This window comes from Siniperca chuatsi, linkage group LG18, assembly GCF_020085105.1.
Source record: "Siniperca chuatsi isolate FFG_IHB_CAS linkage group LG18, ASM2008510v1, whole genome shotgun sequence".
Taxonomy (NCBI): domain Eukaryota; kingdom Metazoa; phylum Chordata; class Actinopteri; order Centrarchiformes; family Sinipercidae; genus Siniperca; species Siniperca chuatsi.
In genome coordinates this window covers 14,756,892-14,778,012 of record NC_058059.1, presented here as the reverse complement: position 1 = coordinate 14,778,012, position 21,121 = coordinate 14,756,892, and the positions used below count along the sequence as shown (strand labels likewise).

The 21,121-nt window shown below is 39.4% G+C and overlaps 1 protein-coding gene across 1 annotated transcript in view; it reads left to right on the top strand.

The window, feature by feature from the left end:
* Positions 1 to 21,121, top strand: part of jak2a (Janus kinase 2a) — a 30,141-nt gene that overhangs the window by 4,602 nt on the left and 4,418 nt on the right. Inside the window, exons 2-20 of the mRNA XM_044173623.1 lie at positions 3,826 to 4,111; positions 7,464 to 7,587; positions 7,710 to 7,830; positions 8,915 to 9,060; positions 9,574 to 9,868; positions 10,069 to 10,188; positions 10,658 to 10,815; positions 12,455 to 12,566; positions 13,036 to 13,222; positions 13,977 to 14,101; positions 15,875 to 16,009; positions 16,182 to 16,269; positions 17,393 to 17,520; positions 17,729 to 17,867; positions 18,098 to 18,249; positions 18,826 to 18,976; positions 19,167 to 19,300; positions 19,920 to 20,109; positions 20,653 to 20,777. Of these exons, the coding sequence (XP_044029558.1) occupies positions 3,850 to 4,111; positions 7,464 to 7,587; positions 7,710 to 7,830; positions 8,915 to 9,060; positions 9,574 to 9,868; positions 10,069 to 10,188; positions 10,658 to 10,815; positions 12,455 to 12,566; positions 13,036 to 13,222; positions 13,977 to 14,101; positions 15,875 to 16,009; positions 16,182 to 16,269; positions 17,393 to 17,520; positions 17,729 to 17,867; positions 18,098 to 18,249; positions 18,826 to 18,976; positions 19,167 to 19,300; positions 19,920 to 20,109; positions 20,653 to 20,777 (2,892 nt within the window). The 5' untranslated portion in view covers positions 3,826 to 3,849. The remainder of the gene's footprint in view (positions 1 to 3,825; positions 4,112 to 7,463; positions 7,588 to 7,709; positions 7,831 to 8,914; positions 9,061 to 9,573; positions 9,869 to 10,068; positions 10,189 to 10,657; positions 10,816 to 12,454; positions 12,567 to 13,035; positions 13,223 to 13,976; positions 14,102 to 15,874; positions 16,010 to 16,181; positions 16,270 to 17,392; positions 17,521 to 17,728; positions 17,868 to 18,097; positions 18,250 to 18,825; positions 18,977 to 19,166; positions 19,301 to 19,919; positions 20,110 to 20,652; positions 20,778 to 21,121) is intronic.

Below are 21,121 nucleotides of genomic sequence, written 5' to 3'. Positions count from 1 at the left end.
AGGCCTTATGGTGTTGTGGGCCTGTGTGAAGCCAAATGAGACTAAACCAAATCACTGAATACGTGATTGCAAGTTTTTGACACATAAAAGCCTTGACAAAGAGTATCCACCTCTCCAAGTCACTGGAGGAACCTTTGGCAGCAGTTACAGCTTTGAGTCTATGTGGATTTGTCTGCATCAGCTCGGCGCATCTGGATACTGGAATATTACCCTATTCCTCTTTGTAAAACAGCTAACACCAAACATACTGTTTAGTATCATGTTCAAAAAGCTTAATGCCGGTTTTATCAGACCATTGAGCCTTCTTTCACTCTGCTACTCTGTCATAAAGCTGTGACTGGTGAAGCACCTAGGTGACAATTGTTGGATATGGAATGCCATTTTATTCAATATTAAATAAATAAATTAATAAATACATAAATATACCTATGAATATAATAAATATGGCTGTGAAATAAATAAATGAGTCAATATGGTTCAATAAATAAACAGGTTTTTATTTCATGGGACTTTTATTTCATAATGCCACATTTATTTATTTCATGGGACTATTTCTTAATACCACATTTCCATTTGTTATATTCAAATGAAGGAGGCCTGGTTATCTCACAGCAGCCAGCAGTGGAGCAGAGCAGCCATTAAGAGCAAAATGTGCCTGAGCTGATAGCTCTGACCTCAGCTAGCACCAAGGCCCAGATAAGACACAGCAAGGAACTGGTCTAACTCTCTGCCTGTCTGCTACATGATAAACGTTTTGGGTGTGTAAACACACTCACAGAAAGTCAGAGAGCAGTGTATCCCTGTGCTCTTAAACATGTGTTGACCTTCCTCTTTAATATATCAAAGGTGTCCAACTACACATTTTTCTACAATATTTAAAGCATGTGTAACAATCCACAAGTAAAATTAAATTGTTTAGCCATCATCAAGTTAGAGCAGTATTATCTGTTGTGGAGCTGGGTGGCTGCAGACAGCAAATCAGAAACCTGTTTGATGCAGAGCCCTTGTTTTGCTTTTATTTGACTGGCTCAGGGTCAGTCAGAGTGTATAAGTGAATAATAAAGCTTAACTAACTAAATATATAATACAGCAGCTGATTCACTGATTGTGCATTTCTCTGTGTTCATGGTGAGATTGTTTAGTTGGAATAGAAACTTGAGATAAGACCTTTGCAGAACATTATTATCTTTTAAATTTAGTGGGTTGTTTGAGCTGAAAGTGTACACCATTCACTAGAAAACCATAAAAAGTGTAAGTCTCTCCTTTGCCAGAAAACCATAAAAATACTATAAACTTTTATTTGCTCTAATATATCCCAATATTCACACAAGCCCAGTGTTGAAACCCCCAGCTCACAGTTACATCATGATTAGATTTATTGATTCTAGTGGTTGTTTTATTTGTCTTGGCTTTTGTAATGTTTTTTTTTCTGCTTCAAATCTTATTGGCTAGCATTTGTGTCCATTCTTCATCAAAAAAGAAAGTGTTACACTATTAAACTCCATGATGCCATTTAAATGGACACTGTAAGTGAGTCTTAACATTGAGCTCTCGAGCCACTGTGATACTAAATCCTTGAGGAAAACTCTGGATACTGAATGTACTGGAGGTCAATAGTAAACCCTACAAATTCAGAAAAACACAGTTGATGTTCAGTTGTTAGTCCTGTGGTACACTATTGGAATAATCGGTCTAATATTGAGCCTTTAATGGCTCAGTTGGAATGATCCTTTAACCCATTGTAAGCCTGAAGGATCTAAACATGTACAGCAATCATTTCATTTAGATGTGTAAGTAGCATTAAGTCTTGTTGCTGTTTTTAAGGAGCATTTGGCTTAGTATTGTCTAAAGTATAGTGTTGTTTACTTTGTTTTTTATCTCCCAGTAATGTTTGTTTATGTTATGTTTGTAGTCACACTGTTGCACTTCCTCTGTATGGTTTTTGACGCTTATCAGCTGATAATACCACCCTTGTTTGGGAAGCTTTTCACTGTTCGGGGTGTGTTACTACTGTAGGTCATTGTTGTATGATTACTCAATATCCACTTTTTAAATTTACTTAACACATTAAAAACAGTATATTAGGGCACCTAACGATTATTTTTTTAGCAATTAATCTAACGACTAATAGAGAGTCTACTGCACAACAGTCTTGTGATAAGTAATTATGTGTTCTGATAAGCAACCATAAACATTATTGATAAGTAATGCTCATCTCATGTGAGCTAAGAGTTTATGGTTATAGAGCCGGATACAGTAGCACCTCAGGCATCTAAATCAGCCACTTTTCAAAAATGGCTGTGGTCTCCAAAAATGTCCCAGTATCATGCAATTGTGACACTTTGCTTGCTGATAGATGCAGCTAACAGTATTTTAGGAACAGAACAGGAATAAATGTGCTGTTCTATCCAAGCTTTACTCTTCGCTCTTTACGCTGTTTTTATTGAGACCTTTGCAAGCAATAGATACACACTACAATGCTGACTACAAACAGTAATGATGAAACTTTACTTGAAGTCTCTCCATGGTATTCCAGCTGTGGCCTATCAAATTCATTTCAGCCTCTACTTCCACCCTCCATGTATTCTTCAGAAGACCTCTTTTCCTCTTTCCCTGTGGGATGCATTTGAGGGCTTGCCTTTTCATGATATTTTACAGTTTCGTCACCCTATTTATCCCCTCTTTCTGCTTTTATTGTAATTTTATTTTTAGACATTTCACTAAATACAAATTATTTAAGTAACCTTTATTTCAGTATTGAAAGCATACACAAGAAGAAACATACTCCAAAAATGATAGATGAAGATATTATGATTTCATCCTTTAATGTGATTTATGAAAGGTTAAACCTGGCCCTTTGGAAAGGAATAAAATGTATATTCAAATTTTACAGTGATTGGGGTGTTTACATTAGGCATTTTAATCTTATTCTGATCATTAGTGAATTAAAGTAAATGTAGCAAGTGTGTAATATCAAGATACTTCTCACACATGAAAAGCAAAGAACAATTTTTGTTTTCAGACCCTCTGAATCAAATAATACTTTATTTGGACTCTATTTGTCACACAGGAAGAAATCTATCATAGATGATAAAAGATACAATTCTCACTTTTTGTGACTGATAGTGACTTAACTTGCTGATGAACTGATTGATTGACAATTGTTTTCTCATATTTAGTAACTTCAGTAACATTCTATTCTTTTCATTTAGTGCCACGATGAGGTTGACATTTGTGGTTTTGAGTGACATGATCTCGGCAGCTGTTGGATAGATTTCCCTAAAATTTGGTTCAGACATTCATGTCCCCCCTCAGGATGAACTGTAATAACTTTGATCCCCAGACTTTTCATTGGGTCAAAATTTTAATTTGTCCAGTGCTTTGGTTTATAACCAAATACCTTCAAAACTAATGACCTTCTCATCAGCCTCAGGTGTACTTTGTGTTTAGTGCTAATTAGCAAATGTTAGCATTCTAACACACTAAACTAGGATGTTGAACATGGTAAACATCAAATCTGCTCATTATGAGCATGTTAGCATGCTGATGATAGCATTTAGCTAAGTACAGCTTCACAAAGTAGCTAGCATTGTTGCAGACTCTCTGTCTTGTTAATGTGTAAACACATTCAAATCTCAGAGGCTCATCTGTCATTTGTCAGGTCAGTCAGAAATTCTGTGGTTGGCAGTACACGCTGCACACAATGCTAACTTCACTCAAAAATTCCTTCTTCTGATGAAATGATGTCCCAGAACTATAGTATATTCTGAACTTTTCTACTCACTCTCATTCTTACCTGTATCTCATTCCTGGGTCTCCTGACAGGTGGATGTTTGTTTCAAGCAGCACATGGCCTGTATTCTGCTGACAGACATGGACCCACCCATCTCCAGTCCCACAGCACGTCACAATGGCCTCCTCCTTGACCCCGACCCAGCCACTGGATCCGACCCCAAGCAGGACATGGATGCCACCTGCCTCACTGTCCACCTTTACTATCTGGGGAAGGATGGAGGAGTGGGTGGGGCCAACTCTTCAGAAAGTGCGCTCACGTTTCCACCTGGAGAGTACGTAGCAGAGGAACTGTGCATCAGTGCAGCGAAAGCATGTGGTGAGTCACAAGAGGATTTCATTGCTGATGTCTGCCCACACACACAAAATATGGTTGAGTTTATTTGTTGAGCAATTTTCTAAAATTGTTTTAATATGGGCTTTACATGATGCTAAAAAAACATGCATCAAATATATTAAAAAAAACAGAGGGGGGAAAAGAATGACAATAACAATATAGTGGTGTGAAAATGTACAATACAGTACTGTACTGTTTAATAGGCACCATGTAGGATTTTAACAATTTATACATTCTTAGGGTCATGTTCAAAACCTTGAATAGTCCAGTGGTAAGATGATGTTCTTGTTTTTATCACAAACATGCAGATATGTGATCTGGTTGTTTCTGCAACAATCGGGAAGTTCTGCTTTTGTTTGTGTTGTACACCTCGCTAACTCTAAATGGGTCAGGCTAAAAAGACATGGTTTTATTAAAAAGTAAATACGACGCTTCTATACAATTATTTTTCATTATACACAGACATTGGAAATGAAAGGTACATTCCTAGGCACTCAGGCATTTTTGTTGTGTTGAACATGTAGTGACACTATTGTAAAGTATCAAATTGAAACATAAATACATGTAGAAGTATGAACAGAAATGCAGTAGTAGTAGTAGTAATGCAACTGCTTATAAAAGAAATGTTGCTACTTCTGTCAATGCATTTTTCTGTGTAGATCATACATTGGACCAAAGCTACAGACACATTACATTTCCATTCAACAAAATGTCCCCGCACTCAGCCCCGAAAAAGGATGTGATGTCACATTTCTGATGTGGGTAATAAATAAATATTGATTAGAGCAATCACAAACTATAAACAGTGTGTGAGAGCGATGCTACAGTTGTAGTCTAGTAGTACTAAAAATGGTGAAGAAACAAGTTAGAATAATAACACATCTGCACATCCGCTCAGTCAAAGGTGAACTCGGACCTGCGAATCCACTGGAGCCGGCTGGAGATCGCGTCAAAACAGGAAACGTATGCTTGAATTTCAACAGAAGTGAATAGAAAATGGAGCGAATATTCGTAGGATGGAAGTGTAATGTGACCATACCTTTAGCCAAAACTGAGTTAGGATGAGCAGTTGGCCTATCACCAACTGTGATAGGCTGAAATATTTGGCAATCAAGCAAGCACATGCCAAAAGCATACTTCCCACGACCAAGACACACAAGGGAAAAGCTTGTACATCCCTCTCCACACCAAATGAGGGAATATCTTTTGGAATGTTGTTCATGCCTCCAGCAGAGTTCAGAAACTCTGGGAATCTATCTATGGGGCATCGTCGCTGTTGACGGCTTGCTGTGGCCCAACACCTTATTAGGACATATTATATTGTTCACTTCTTTAATTTGTCCCCTATCTGTATATCTACAGAAAAGCTGGGTCTTTTTTTTGTTCACTTCAATATAGTTGGAAAATTCTTTGAGCCAACATCCAGTAGCCATGTAGTGGCAGTGCAGTTTAAGGCTCTGAGCCATGATCCCCTTGGTTTAGATTAATCTTAGTCATCCAGGTAATAATAAAGTAAATAAGTAATTTAATATGTACCTTTACCCATTCCTTCACTTGTCATCCAGGAAAAATCCTGTTTGTATGTTTAGCATTCATACACAATCGTGTGTGCACTTTCTTATATTTTGTACATGTATGTCTTTCTAAGTTCAAATTCATCCAACTTTATTTCTTTACAAGAAATTCCTGGTAAAGAAATTGCGATAGGCATTTCAGCTATCAGAGCAGATTCAGTCTTTATTTTGTAGAAACAGAACCACAGCATTCAGCCGGGCTTTTCACCTTCTCTCTCTAGCAAACTCAAATCAGGAAGTTGTCAAATGTTGTGTCAGTTTTCCTCTCCGCCTTAGCTCTATCTCTCTCGGCCACACTCTCTTGCACCATTCTCTCTTGAGCTGATAAGAAACAACCTCTCTCTCTCTCCTTTTTATCTTCCTCTTTTTCTGTATCCCCTTGCTTTTCCTTTTCTTTTTTCTCTTTTTAAATTTTCAACTTCCTTTTTTTCTCGTTTGTCTGTTTTACAGACTTTACTTCTACAGCAGCTACTTCTACTTGTGACTGATTTCTATATGCTTCGTATTAGGGTAAAGTATAAATTAGCTGTGCAAGGGCAGAAGAACCATCAAAGTCAGATTAGAAGAGGATAGGTCGGGTTGTCACATCGCCACCAGGATGAAGTCAAATATATTAACCTCCCCAGCAGTCAGACCTGATATGATTGGACTTTTCTACAATAACTTTTTACCTTTTGTTTGTCCTCACATAGTACATTTTCAGCACAGTAAGAAAAATTCTGCACTTGAGAGGGCAAAGATGGCCAAACTGTTAAATAGGTCTTTGGTATTAACATATTGTTAAGTGTTCTGTTTGTCCAACCTCTGAATAAAATGGTATGAAGTATATTGTTAAGCTGTACAACATATAATGGAATGAATCTCAGCTCCTAAAGTGTGAAATACAGTAATTTCCTCTGCAGTGCATTGCTTACTTTATTATTTGATATATGAAAAAATACAAGGTAGGACTTACTTATATGTTTACTACTTTGACTTCTTTTCCCCTTTTGGGGTTGAGCATACTTCCTCTTAAACATGCTCATACTATTGCTTTACTCTAATGAGTGCTTCCTGTTGTGTGATGACATTTCCTGTCTGCTAATGACCCACTAATGAACGATCAGAAACAAAAACACAGACATGTGGAACTGATACTGAATTATATTTTCCTAAAGTAGGCTATTAACGTCAGATGAAGTCATCATACTGTTATTGTTAGCCTCTGTGCATCATCATTCTTTGATCATAAAAAGTCTTGAACATTTTAAACAAAACCCCTGGCAAACAGGCAAACTCACAAAACAGCAAAACAGTTCATGGGCACTCTTTGAGCAGCAGAAGAAGCTAATTATTATTTTCACTGTGTCAACACAACAAACTGGGAAAAGTTAGTTGGTTGTCATCATGTGTCATTGTCAAAACACATTTACTTGAAGTCTACATGCTACCACAACACAAGCTGTGTGTGTGTGTAAACATACAGTACATGCATGACTTTGTGTATGTCTAAATATTGACCAGTTGCAGCTAGTCTCTTTTTTTATGTGTGCTGTTAAAGCTCTAAAAATGTGTTTCAGACTTGAGTACCAGAAATGAAAGTGTCAGTTGGTTTTCTTTTTAATTTGAGTTATGGGTATGATGCTACCTGCTGTCCATGTCAGAGTAAATGGAAAACATTTGCTGGCTTGCTCCATGATCTCTGCAACAGTTATTGTAGAAACAATAGCAGTACAGTGAGTTTTAGTGGATCTGACGCCTTGTTTTCTCTCTCTTTGCAGGGATTGCTCCAGTGTACTGCAGCTTGTTTGGCCTGATGAGGGAAAGTGACCGGATATGGTTCCCTCCTAATCACATCTTTAAACTGCACCAGCCAGCCAGTGAGAGCCTGCACTTTAGAATCAGGTAGATATTTTTATGTTATATATTTGATGTTTTTTTTTCCTTTTCCTTAATCTATTCATGTGTTGCCTTATGCTTGGATTCCTTTTCTTACTGGATCTTCTCTGGTCTCCTTTTCTGTCCAGATACTATTTTCCTGGCTGGTATAACAGCAGCAATTCATTGTATGCCCATCGCTATGGCATGTCCAAGGGGATGGAGAGCCCTGTGATGGATGATTGTGTCATGGCATACCAGTTTTTTCAGGTTAGTCTTTATGACCTACACCTCATATCAACATTAAGTCTGTTGTTTTCTTCTGTATAGAGTGCTATTTCTTTGTACTTGTGTTCTTAAAAATTAGAGTGCATTTTTAGTCTGGATCATGTATAGGTTTTTCCTTAAACCGGATGATAATGGTAAGCAGAAATGTTGCGTGGAGGAAGATAAAATATGCTTGTTTCCCTTTCTCTCTGACTGACTCTGTCTGTCATGTCAGCCATTCTTTTGTGTGAGTTGAGAAACCAGGATGTGGTGTAGTAAGAGTGTAGTAAGAAGCACAAATGGGGAACAAGGGTATATCAGGGTTCTTTTCATTCTCACGTGTGTGTGTGTGTGCGTGTGTGTGTGTGCGCGCGTGTGTGTGTGCGCGCGTGTGTGTGTGTGTGCGTGTGTGTGCTCGTTTTAAATACTTTCTACTTCTTTTTTTCCCCCCACATGCTTTTGTGAACACATGCAACTCTGTTCTGGTTTGTTTTTATCTCCACTGTCACATTGACACCATGAGCTGTGTGGCAACAGATTGACCTACTGAATATTTACCACATACAGACACCTGCTGCTGTAGAGCTTGACTTGTACAGCCCCAACAACTTAACCAGTGATGAGTTTGTTTATGATATATTGAATGAATGGAGTTTCCCCTTTTAAAATGCACTTTTTTATTGTAACATACATTTTCATGTGCCTTGAAGAGTTTATAATATGTCTGATTACTGTTAATTTTCTTGATTAAATCTTTAGATGCCAGATGTACTGAATTTGAAAAGGTGGATCACTTCAATCTGACAATCAAAAATGGTTGCAACCAAATCGAAAAAAACTCTATGCTTAATTCTATTTATTGACTTACACTTTAATTAATGTTTATTCTCATACTGTATATTTAGAGAAAAGTTCAGACATGAATTTAGCCAATTGCTCTCTTGGTAAGACATCTGGCATATGTCCCCTTCCCCAATCCAACCCTTTCTCTCACTTTATTCTTCTACTTCTTTCCTTAACAGATCTGATATAATCCATTCGCTTTGACACTTTTTTGCGTCTTGTGTTTTTTTTCCCCCTTCTCCAGTGGCGCAATGACTTTCTGAATGGCTGGGTTCATATTCCAGTGAGTCATGAGGCCCAGGAGGAGTGTCTGGGCATGGCGGTGCTAGACATGATGAGGCTTGCCAAAGAGAGGGGTCGGTCACCTGTGGATATCTGCAATGATACCAGGTAGGATGCACACACAGTCTTTAAGTCTCATGCAAATGCTACACACAGATTTCAGAGCAGTGTGACAGGCACCTCAGCACACAGTGAGCATCAAGATAGTTTCATTATGTCTGTTCATGCAGCTGAATGAATGATCTGTGTGTGAGACAAGGTTCCAGTTGAAAAGGTGTCTACAATATCTGATCTTTACAGTACTTATGCGCTGTGACCATACTTGAAATGTTAATTCTCCAATAATTTCTCTTTCATAACTAATCCATCATTAATATTAGTTGTTTTTGTTTTGCATTACCTTTACAGTTACATGACCTTTTGTGATGATTATTCTCCTGAGGTGGGCACAGCATGTACACTGAACTGGCACAAAGCCTACATAGTGTTTGCTCTTTTAACCTTATTTCCTCTGTCATTTGCCCCACCCCTTTGTTTCCTGTTATTTATTCTTCATTCCGTCCTCTTTTTCTAATTCTCAACTCCATCAACAACCCTCCCTGATCCCTTCCCCGCTTTTAGCTACAAGTCCTTTCTGCCGATAAGCATGCAAAGCCGCATCCAGGAATATAACATCTTGACTCGGAAGAGGATCCGCTATCGCTTCAGGAGATTCATCCAGCAGTTCAGTGAATGCAAGGCCACGGTGTGTAACCTCAAGCTCAAATACCTGATGAGCCTGGAGATGCTGCTGCCCTCCCTCTACTCTGAGCGCTTCCAAGTCACCGACCTCTCTGCAAACGAGGTTACCATCGTCATCATGGGCAACAAGGGCATCCAGTGGTCAAAAGGGAAAGAGGAGGAGGGAGCAGAGGAGGTGAGGCCCGGGAGATGGGTTCATGTTGCTATGGTAATGCATTTGTACATTAGCAGTCTACCACAGTGGGTGTTTTTTACCAATAGATGGAGCTCTAGGAGTTGGTTAAAATTTCCAATAACAACAAGAGTGCATGTGTGTGCATGCTTCTTCATCGAATACAAATGTAAACCTATTTTGTACTCCTTTTGTGTCTCCAGGAGCTACAGACATACTGTGACTTCCCAGCGGTGATTGACATCAGCATCAAACAGGCCAATAAGGAAGGCTCTGTGGAGAGTCGCATAGTTACCCTCACTAGACAGGACAACCAGATCCTGGTATAGTACACACTTAACTCTTCTTCATGCTCTGCTCCACATTTCTCTACTATCACTCTAAAATGAATTATTTGTTTACTTTGCTTCATTCCAATCTAATTTTCACTACAGCCTGTAAACAAAATTTCTCCTTGGGAACATTAAACCTCTAATCTGCTTTGCTGATACCAGGAATGTGTTTAAATGACCACATACTTAGTCAGAGCCAAGTGCTCCAGTGGCTTGTTACAGCAGCTGGATTTAAGAAACAGCAACATCTTGGTCTTCACCAGTTTAAAAGACAGTTTTGATCATCAAATTAGTTACAGGACATAAACAGATGAACAATTTAACTATTTTCTTAAATTAAGTCTAAAGTGTAATAATTTGTTACACTAAAATGCATGAATATAACTAATTAAACAATGATTTATTTTTGTCTTCTTCTGCATCCCCTCTCTATACTCCATGTCTCTGTGTGACCACAAAGGAACTGGAGTTTCATTCGCTCTCAGAGGCTCTGTCATTCGTATCATTAGTTGATGGGTATTATAGACTGGTTGCAGATGCCCATCATTACCTGTGCAAAGAGGTGGCGCCACCAAGACTTCTGGAGTGCATTCAGAGCTACTGCCACGGCCCTGTGTCGTAAGTATCACACATATACAGTGGTGTGCAAAAGTGTTTGCCCCCTTCCTAATTTCTTATTTTTTTGCATGTTTGTCATACTTCTTTGTCAGATCAAACAAATTTAAATATTAGTCAAAGATAACACAAGTAAACACAGAATGCAGTTTTTAAATGAAGGTTGTTATTATTAAGGGAAAACAAAATCCAAACCTACATGGCCCTGTGTGAAATAGTGATTGCCCCCTAAACCTAATAACTGGTTGGGCCACCCTTAGCAGCAACACCTGCAACCAAGCGTTTGCAATAACTTGCAATGAGTCTTTTACAGCGCTGTGGAGGAATTTTGGCCCACTCATCTTTGCAGAATTGTTGTAATTCAACCACATTGGAGGGTTTTTGAGCATGAACTGCCTTTTTAAGGTCATGCCACAGCATCTCAATAGGATTCAGGTCAGGACTTTGACTAGGCCACTCCAAAGTCTTCATTTTGTTCTTCTTCAGCCATTCAGAGGTGGACTTGCTGGTGTGTTTTGGATCATTGTCCTGCTGCAGAACCCAAGTTCGCTTCAGCTTGAGGTCAGGAACAGATGGCCGGACATTCTCCTTCAGGAGTTTTTGGTAGACAGCAGAATTCATGGTTCCATTTATCACAGCAAGTCTTCCAGGTCCTGAAGCAGCAAAACAGCCTCAGACCATTCCACCACCACCATATTTTACTGTTGGTATGATGTTCTTTTTCTGAAATGCGGTGTTACTTTTATGCCAGATGTAATGGGACACACACCTGCCAAAAAGTTCAACTTTTGTCTTGTCAGTCCACAGAGTATTTTTCCAAAAGTCTTGGAGACCATCAAGATGTTTTCTGGCAAAAATGAGACGAGCCTTAATGTTTTTTTTGCTCAGCAGTGGTTTTCGTCTTGGAACTCTGCCATGCAGGCCATTTTTGCCCAGTCTCTTTCTTATGGTGGAGTCATGAACACTGATCTTAACTGAGGCAAGTGAGGCCTGCAGTTCTTTGGATGTTGTTGTGGGGTCTCTGAATGGCTGAAGAAGAACAAAATGAAGACTTTGGAGTGGCCTAGTGGGGATAAGTTGAGCAAACTGTTTGCGAATGTTTATTCAACATCTGTTGCATAACAGCCGAACCTTATATGGATTCATATGTGAATTCAGCATTCTAGTGAGGCTGACAGACTTTGGAGAGGCCTAGTCAAAGTCCTGACGTGAATCCTATTGAGATGCTGTGGCATGAGTGGGCCAAAATTCCTCCACAGCGCTGTAAAAGACTCATTGCAAGTTCGCAAACGCTTGATTGCAGGTGTTGCTGCTAAGGGTGGCCCAACCAGTTATTAGGTTTAGGGGGCAATCACTATTTCACACATGGCCATGTAGGTTTGGATTTTGTTTTCCCTTAATAATAACAACCTTCATTTAAAAACTGCATTCTGTGTTTACTTGTGTTATCTCTGACTAATATTTAAATTTGTTTGACGATCTGAAACATTTAAGTGTGACAAACATGCAAAAAAATAAGAAATCAGGAAGGGGGCAAACACTTTTGCACACCACTGTAGCACGTCACACATGAACCAGTGTACCCACAACCCCAGAACCATTCACACACACACAAAGACACTTTCTGTCTCTTTAATCACAGGATGGAGTTTACGATTGGTAAGCTGCGTCGCTCTGGTAACCACCAAGGCCTGTACATTCTTCGGTGCAGCCCCAGGGACTACGACAAATACTTCATGTCTTTTGTGGTGGGGGTAAGCTGACAATGACCTGACATTTGCGAATCTTTCTGTGTGCATTCATTAATATTGACACTGATCTAACTCCATATATTAATGTTGGGTCATCATCAGTGTGAAGTACTATTGGCTGAAACAAACATCTCACAACAACCAGGGCCTTTATGTAAATACAATGTAGTGCTTTGGTATAAAAATTGTTGTTCAAGTAAGTAGGAAGATGAAGTAATCCCATGCATGACTAGCATGACTACATTTTACTGAGCTGCTGTTTCTGAAAGTAAACTGTGTTTGTTCACTGGTTTGCTAAAACTCAGGCAGTCATAAAGGTGTGCACAGCAGAACCTCTTAAATATTATCCATATTTTCAACCACTGGAGGGAGCCATAAGGCCTGATTCTATAATGTGCACTTATGTGTTCTGACTGACACTCACTGAATCTTTTTATATTCAGCTCAACTCAATTTTTCTTTGGATTTTCAGTATGAAACTATGGTGGACTATAAGCACTGTCAGATCGTGAAGACGGAGGCAGGAGAGTACATTCTGAGTGGTGCTAAGAGGAGCTTCGGCTCACTCAGGGAACTTCTGCACTGCTACCAAAAGGAGGCGCTCCGCACTGATGGATACACATTCCAGCTGACCAGGTGCTGCCCACCCACTCTCAAAGGTCAGTGTTCGCATACACACATACTTTACACTGATAATAACATGTATCCCCACATACATATTAACACAGGTAAAAAAACAAAACAAATATACAGTAAAATGCAGACATTCCACTCAGACATTCTCCAGCACTGAGCACTAAATTCATTCAGCACATGGCAGCTCTTAAACACACTGCTTGCTGAGTTTCTTATGGTACAGTTTTAGAGCTCCATCTTGCTTTCCCATTTACTTGTTCCCATATTACATTTTCACCCATAAACAAAAACAGCTAGGCACCATGTCAGCTGAGGTAAAGCCAGTTACGTTTACAGACGTTTGGGAGAAATGTTTAATCACTGATAGAAATGTACAGGTTTTTAACTTAGGTGTTGCACTACACCTTTAAATGGGCAGAAAGTAAGACACAACATAATCATTATATCTCTGTGGGGATTTGATAGAGTTGCTAACAACTACTAATAATAAATGCAATAATTGCTTCACCAGGTTTCTGGCTGGCAAAACTATTGTTTCTGAGCAAAGTCTCTAAGAGCCAAAAAAACCCCCACACCACATATGTTTTTATTCATGCTGATATTCATGATTAAGAACTTTAAATTAAGCAATCTAATTTTACAATTGGTAGCCAGTTTGCCATTTAACAGTGTCATACATTGAAAAGCAATAACCCTACTGTAGTGATAATCAGATGTAGTGTCCAAATGTGAGTTTTGATGCATCCTAATCCCTGCCAACCTTTTACCTTCCCTCAGATAAATCCAACCTGCTGGTGTGTCGAAACAATCAAGGGGCAGAGGTTCCACTGTCTCCCTCGCTTCACAAACACAACATCAGCCAGATGGTCTTCCACAAGATCCGAAAAGAGGACCTCGTCATCGTAAGATAACCCTCTTTGACTTCTCGCATTAGCTTTTTCTCTCATCTGAAAAGGGCATACAGACATTCATAACTAAGACATTTCTTCAGTCTTAGTAGGCTGTGTTACAGTAGAGGATTAGATGCATTGTTTCTTGTACATATTTGTCGAAGCTTACAACATTATTGAAAAGACCCTCGTATGCGATTTTTTTCTTTTCTGAACAGATACGTTGTAGATTTACAAACGTTAATTGTAATAATTGTAATTGTGAAATAATGCTGAATGTAAAGCCAAAATATACTGATGCAGGCCTATTGTAGACAATGTAACTTGTCAACGTGAGTGAGCGTACTAGAATATTTTATCAGAAGGGACAAGAAGGACTCCTGTGGGGTCATTGAGGTTGCTACAGTTAACAAAAAGACTTCCTCAACTGATCCACCTGTTGTTGTTCAGCGTCAGCAGCAGACCCTATGGACATGTGTGAGTGCACTGTGTGTGTTTTTGTGACAGTGTGCTAGTCACACTCTCAGCTCGACTTGACTGGACCATTTCCTTACCATATTTTCTATTTTTTGAACACTAGAAGTTTTGTACAACAGGAAAACCACAAAAGCTGTTCCACTAATCAGAGAGCTATGGGGGTTTTCTGTATTGCAATGTTGTCTTCTCACTCATTCCTCAGCAGATTCTTCTTCCTGTTCAGCTTTGTTGTGCATTTATTTAATCTTGACCTTTTAATCTATTTTGCAGAATTTTCATCTGCATTCAAAGCCATTTTCATCTTTGGGTTTTTTGACATTAACTGACTGGTTGATTCTTTCTACTTTCTTTCTGTCTTACTACTAGATGTACTGGACCAAATAATAAATAATACATAAAAGAAAAAAAAAGACACATTCTTTGCCAAATGATTATTCCTGATAATATGCGCCTTGGTAATATGATGGGAACAAACAAACTCTCTCAATAGCCTAACGCACAGTAAACCATTGCCACAAAACAGCAAAGTAGCTGAAACATGTCTTATGGTTACTTAACAAACTTACATCCGCTCATTCACAAACACAATGTTCATTCCTTGGCAGTCCCGAGTGGAATAACTAGCTAGGCTATGCGTGAGCAGTCCGTGAGTCGTCCTGCCTAATACCTGTCCTAGGGTTCCTGCGGTTCCTTGAAATCCTTGAAAGTTTGTGAATTTGAGGGGGAAAAAATCAAGGCCTTGAAAGGTTTTGAAAATAGACATAAATAGACATGGGTCACTGAAAGTGCTTGAATTTATATATTTTGTGCAAGAATAGAAATTGAAGTTCTTTTGATTTATTTTTTTTTTTACTTAAAAAGCGAGGCTTGAATGTGTGAACACTTCCAACTGTGCTGCTGTTACAGTGATGTTACTTTAATCGTTGTCTGTGAGCTTCTGTAAAGCCTGCTAGCTCTCATTATAAAAATTCTCAGTGTTTTAACAGTAATTAACCTTGACGTGTGTCTCAAACTATGCCGTGTTGGGTCCTTGAATTTGAGTTGAGCCTGGAAAGTCCTTGAAAAGTCCTTGAATTTAATGTTTAACAAGGTGTGGGCACCATGCTGTCCCATTTTCCCTCATTTACCTGCCTAATACTGCCACCTTGTGGTAATTCAGTACAGTAATACTATTTGGAGGGTTACAGTAACTTTATGGGTTTATGGTAAGAGTATTGGTCAGGAAAAGTTTGGGAAAGTGGAGCGAATGTACTCCACCTCTTTTCCAAAGAAGGTTGGAAACAAAACTATAAAACGCTTGTGTTTTAGAATGAGAGTCTGGGCCAAGGAACGTTCACCAAGATCTTCTGCGGTGTGAGGAAGGAGCTGGGAGACTATGGAGAGATACACCAGATGGATGTTGTTATCAAGATCCTGGATAAGGCTCACCGCAACTATTCAGAGGTTGGTTTGTTGAGAGAGTGAGAGAGTGAGTGAGTGTGGATCTGATTAAATAATTAAATAATCTGATTTTTGTATCTTTCTATAACTCTGAGGACTTTTTGAGAGGAGACAAGTAGTTAATAGGATCAAATTCAGATTCTCTAATCTTCTCTCTTGTTTTCTCCCTCCATAGTCATTCTTTGAAGCAGCCAGTATGATGAGCCAGCTTTCCCACAAGCACTTACTCCTCAACTATGGCATGTGTGTTTGTGGCGATGAGAGTAAGTCTACAACGCACACACAAACGCACACTACTGGGACAGAGATTGTCACAGAAGAAGGAATCGTTGTGGTTATCCTCACCTGTTTAAGATCTATGTGTGGGATATTGAGACCAAGATAAAACAGAATGTGTTGCATAAAATACAAAGAAAGGCAATGAGGCTGTCGTGCTCCTGAATGGGAAAGAGAGAGCTTTCATACTTTCAACTTCAACAGTTGTGTTGACAATCAAACAGAGAGGAAATAAGGTTTCTGACCTGTTGACCTGCTCTGTGCTGTGCCCTGACCCTTCCGCTCTGATTAGATTAAGCCCTCGGGATCAGTAAGTCACTAATGGGCCACTGCATCTTGATCTTTACCTGAAACCCCACACACACATCAGAGCAGTGTGTCTGGAAACCTTTACCATTCACATGTATGAGTGCAGGAAAAGAGCAGGCAGGAAAGAAAAACAAAGACTGTGGCTTAGTGGTAGAGCAGGTTGTCCACCAATCGGAAGGTCGGTAGTTCGATCCTGGCTTCTCCCAGCCCACATGTTGAAGTGTGGCACTGACCCTCAAATTGCTCCTGAGGGCTGTGTGTGTGTGAATGATTTACTTTCTTTGAACAGTTCTGCCATCAGTGTATGAATGGGGTGAATGTGATGTGTGAAGCACTTTGAGTAGTCGGAAAAGACTAGAAAGGCGCTATATAAGTACAGTCCATTTACCATTTAATAAAGGAAGGACTTGGAATAAAAGATGCAAGTACTTACCCAAAGCAATGTATTGTCACTGCGTGTCAGGGTGTTCCATTGTTTATATAAATCGGGCATTTGTTGCACTAATAGCCTAATACTTCCAAAGAAATTCAACTTTTCAGTTCAGATTTTATGACCAAAGCTAGATTTCTCATGTGGGACATGAAACTGAACTGTACCAGATGGCAAAATAATAGAAGAAATTCATGGGTGGGGAAAGTGTTCTGTCTAAATCAACAACATCTGTGTCTGCTGTCAAAGTGTCATTGAAGAAACCACAGGGAATCAACTACAGTAAACCACAAACTGGTTAAATGGGAGTTTTAATAGAAATTTATGGACAGTAGTGATTAATAAAATGATCTCCCTCTCGTTTCCGTCAGACATGATGGTGCAGGAGTACGGTAAATTTGGTTCACTGGACACCTACCTGAAAAAAAAAAAAAGCTGCGTTAACATCACCTGGAAGCTAGAAGTGGCCAAGCAGCTGTCCTGGGCTATGCACTACTTGGTAAGACTACTGACATTATGCAGTCTGCCCCATACAGATTTTGTAGTTGTGTAGGGCAGACACATTTACACATACTGAAATTCAAGGTAAGGAGAAAATAAAATGTAAATAAAACTAGTTGAGCATTCAAGCTTTTATCCTGGAACACATTTTAGTGACTTACTTACACCAAAGTAATTGATGTGGTCCCTGTCATATCTGCACACAGGAAGATAAGAACCTCATCCATGGAAATGTTTGTGCCAAGAATGTTCTTTTGATCAGAGAGGAGGATCGGATTACGGGCAGCCTGCCCTTCATCAAACTCAGTGACCCGGGTATCAGCATCACCATGCTGCCCAAAGAAGGTGAGATATATGGCTTCATGTACTGTCCTGATGTGAGAAGACTCATACCTTACACCTGTGTGATGCCATGTGGGAATAATGTTCACCAACATAGTTTTGCTTTGGTGTTGATTGTCTCAGTTTGCTTTCTTTTTCTTTTTCTCCCTCCTTGCTGTCCATCTCTACCTTCTCTTTCATTCATGTATTTCCTTCTCTCTGTGCTTCTATGTCTCCTCATGTCTGTCCATCAGTTCTGGTGGAGCGTATCCCATGGGTACCCCCCGAGTGCATTGAAAACCCCCAGAACCTGAGTTTAGCCACAGACAAGTGGAGCTTTGGGACCACTCTTTGGGAGATCTGCAGTGGCGGAGACAAACCACTCAGCACCCTGGACTCCTCCAAGGTCACAAACACAAAGGATGCATTGAGAGTTCTGACTTACTGAAAATGAGCTGTGTTACAGGAATAGTTTTTTGGGGAAATGTTGACTTAAGTGTAAGAACAGAGTTACCACTGGCTAACTGGCCTCACTGATGCCAGGAAGTAACTGCTCCCAGCAAGAAATAGTTCCAGTTTCCTTTTTACACTTTGGCACAAATTAAACAAACAAGATATCACATGTTCATTTGTGAGCTTTAGAAGTGCTGGTAGGCAGATTTGTTTACTTTTGGACAGAGCCAGGCTAGCTGTTTCCCCTTGTTTCCAGTCATTATGCTAAGCTAACTGGCTGCTGGCTGTAGCTTTATATTTACTGTACAGACATGAGAGTGGTATCAATCTTCTAATAACCGTACCTAAAATGTCTAAACTATTCCTTTAACTTGTGCAATTTCTTAGTAAGAACAGGATGTTATTGAAAACATATTCTGTTCATTATTTGAAGAATCTGCCAACTTTGTATCTTCAGTCAATTACTTTTACCATTTCCAAACTCAGTTTGAAAACATGCAGGTTCTGACTTTGCTCTTTTCCTCTGCAGAAGAACTTGTTCTATGAGGACAGGCACCAGCTACCGGCTCCTAAATGGACAGAGCTGGCCAATCTGATCAATAGCTGTATGGACTACGAGCCCTTTCACCGACCCTCTTTCAGAGCAATTATCAGAGATCTCAATAGCCTCTTCACACCAGGTAGGAAGAAAAAATGAATACAAAGTGCAACCTTCCTTCAAAGTCACCTATAACAGGTCGAGACGACCTCTTCATGTCTGGCACACAGATCTATTGATCATGTGGACATACTATGCCCTACACACTCACTCATTATCTAAGTTCTATCAAGATTTTGTATGAAATTACTTTGCACCTTGTTGTGTTGCAGACTATGAGCTGCTGGTGGAGAGCGATATGGTACCCAACAAGACAAGAGGCTTCGGCTTCCCGTGGGCCTCCGAGAGCCAGGAGCCCGCCCAGTTTGAGGAGAGGCACCTCATCTTTCTCAAGCAGCTAGGCAAAGTGACACACACACACACACACACACACACACACACACACACACACACACACACACACACACACACAAAATATTTTTTATTAGGAATTTCTTTTGTTTTACTCTCTTTTATCTCCTTCAAAGTATTTAGATAATGTCTTCAAGCTTGCATGTTTTTTAAACAACTTTTTAGCTTGATCTTTCTTCTTGCTACCTCTCTTTTAATAGAAATATTTGTTTAAGCAATATAAAGAATTTCACTGGAAAAGCTGGATAAAATAGCTGTTAGCTGTTAAAACTGCTTAAACTTTTCATGCTTTGTTTAGGTTTTTTGCTTTAGTCAATGTATTTTTGTGCAAAATGGGTGATGGATCTTGATATTTCAGATAAATTTATGATAAACACGACTAATCAGCAGTTTTCGCTGTCATCACAGATATTCTCATGAAACTTTACGGACAGCATGAAGCATAGCCAGCACTATTTGATAAGAAAGAATTTTTTTTGAAGAAGAAGAAATCTTATTTGCCATTTTTCTCTAGATTATGTGTATTGTTACTGTTACTTGCAACATTTAAAAAAGCTCAAAATCATAGCTTTTATATCTCTTAAATCTGTTCTCCCTCTGACCCCACGCTGCAGGGAAACTTTGGTAGCGTGGAGATGTGCAGGTATGACCCCCTGCAGGACAGCACAGGGGAGGTGGTGGCCGTGAAGAAACTACAGCACAGCACAGCCGAGCACCTCAGGGACTTTGAGCGGGAAATCGAGATCCTCAAATCCCTCCAGCATGAAAACATTGTGAAATACAAAGGAGTCTGCTATAGTGCAGGTATTAGCATGTTTATCTATATGTGCAATAAGAAATGGTCAGAAAATCACAATTTACTTGACTTCCTCACCTGACCTACTGACATGTATTATTAATATATGACACAGTAATCAAAATTTTAGATACCAAACCAACAGTAGAGCACATAAAGTGCAAAAAATAATAAAATATATGTTCCTATATTAGCATAAAAGTCTTTTCTTTTTTGGCATATTTAGATAAAGCAAATTATTTGTCTGATTATCTCAATTCTTAAATGAGATCTAGGAGGGTTTCAGTGTTTTGGGTTTTTTTTATCAGTCCAGACAGAGCAAACTTTCCTGTCCATCTTATTCAGCCTACAACTGTTCCTTGATTTAATATTACCACCCTGGCAGATTTTGTTAAACATAATGTCTTTACAGTTCCCACATTTGTTGCCTAGGGTGTCAGTGACCATGCCCATGAACCAAATATATCTAGATTTTCTCAGAGGCCTCCACTCCTCTGCTCGCATGTCATGTTTTCTCTCTTAAGTATCGCACTTAACTACTTCTTCTGCAGGACGAAGGAACCTACGGCTGATAATGGAATATCTCCCCTACGGCAGCTTGAGAGATTATCTCATCAAACACAAGGACCACTTTGATTCCAAGAAACTGCTGCACTATGCATTACAGATTTGCAAGGTAATGTAGCGCAGTAGTTTTTGCAGACTTTTTGTAACCCTGCCTTGTCATACATATTGGTGTACTGAACAGTTCTTCCTTTAGCTGCAGTCCAATCTAACTAGCATGTCAAAATAAGGTTCAAATCTAGCCTGGGAACTTTGTCTTTCCCATCTTTCCTGTCTACAATGCCACTAAAATAATATTTTGGGTGACAGATGGTTGTGAGATGTTAGAAATCACAAGGGGGAGGGGGGTATCATTTCAGGACGGGTTTACAGAGCTTGGCAGGGTGGCTGCATATAAATAGATGTCTTACCGAATGAGAGAAAAATCTACTTGTGGTGAAAAAATGGGGAAAATAT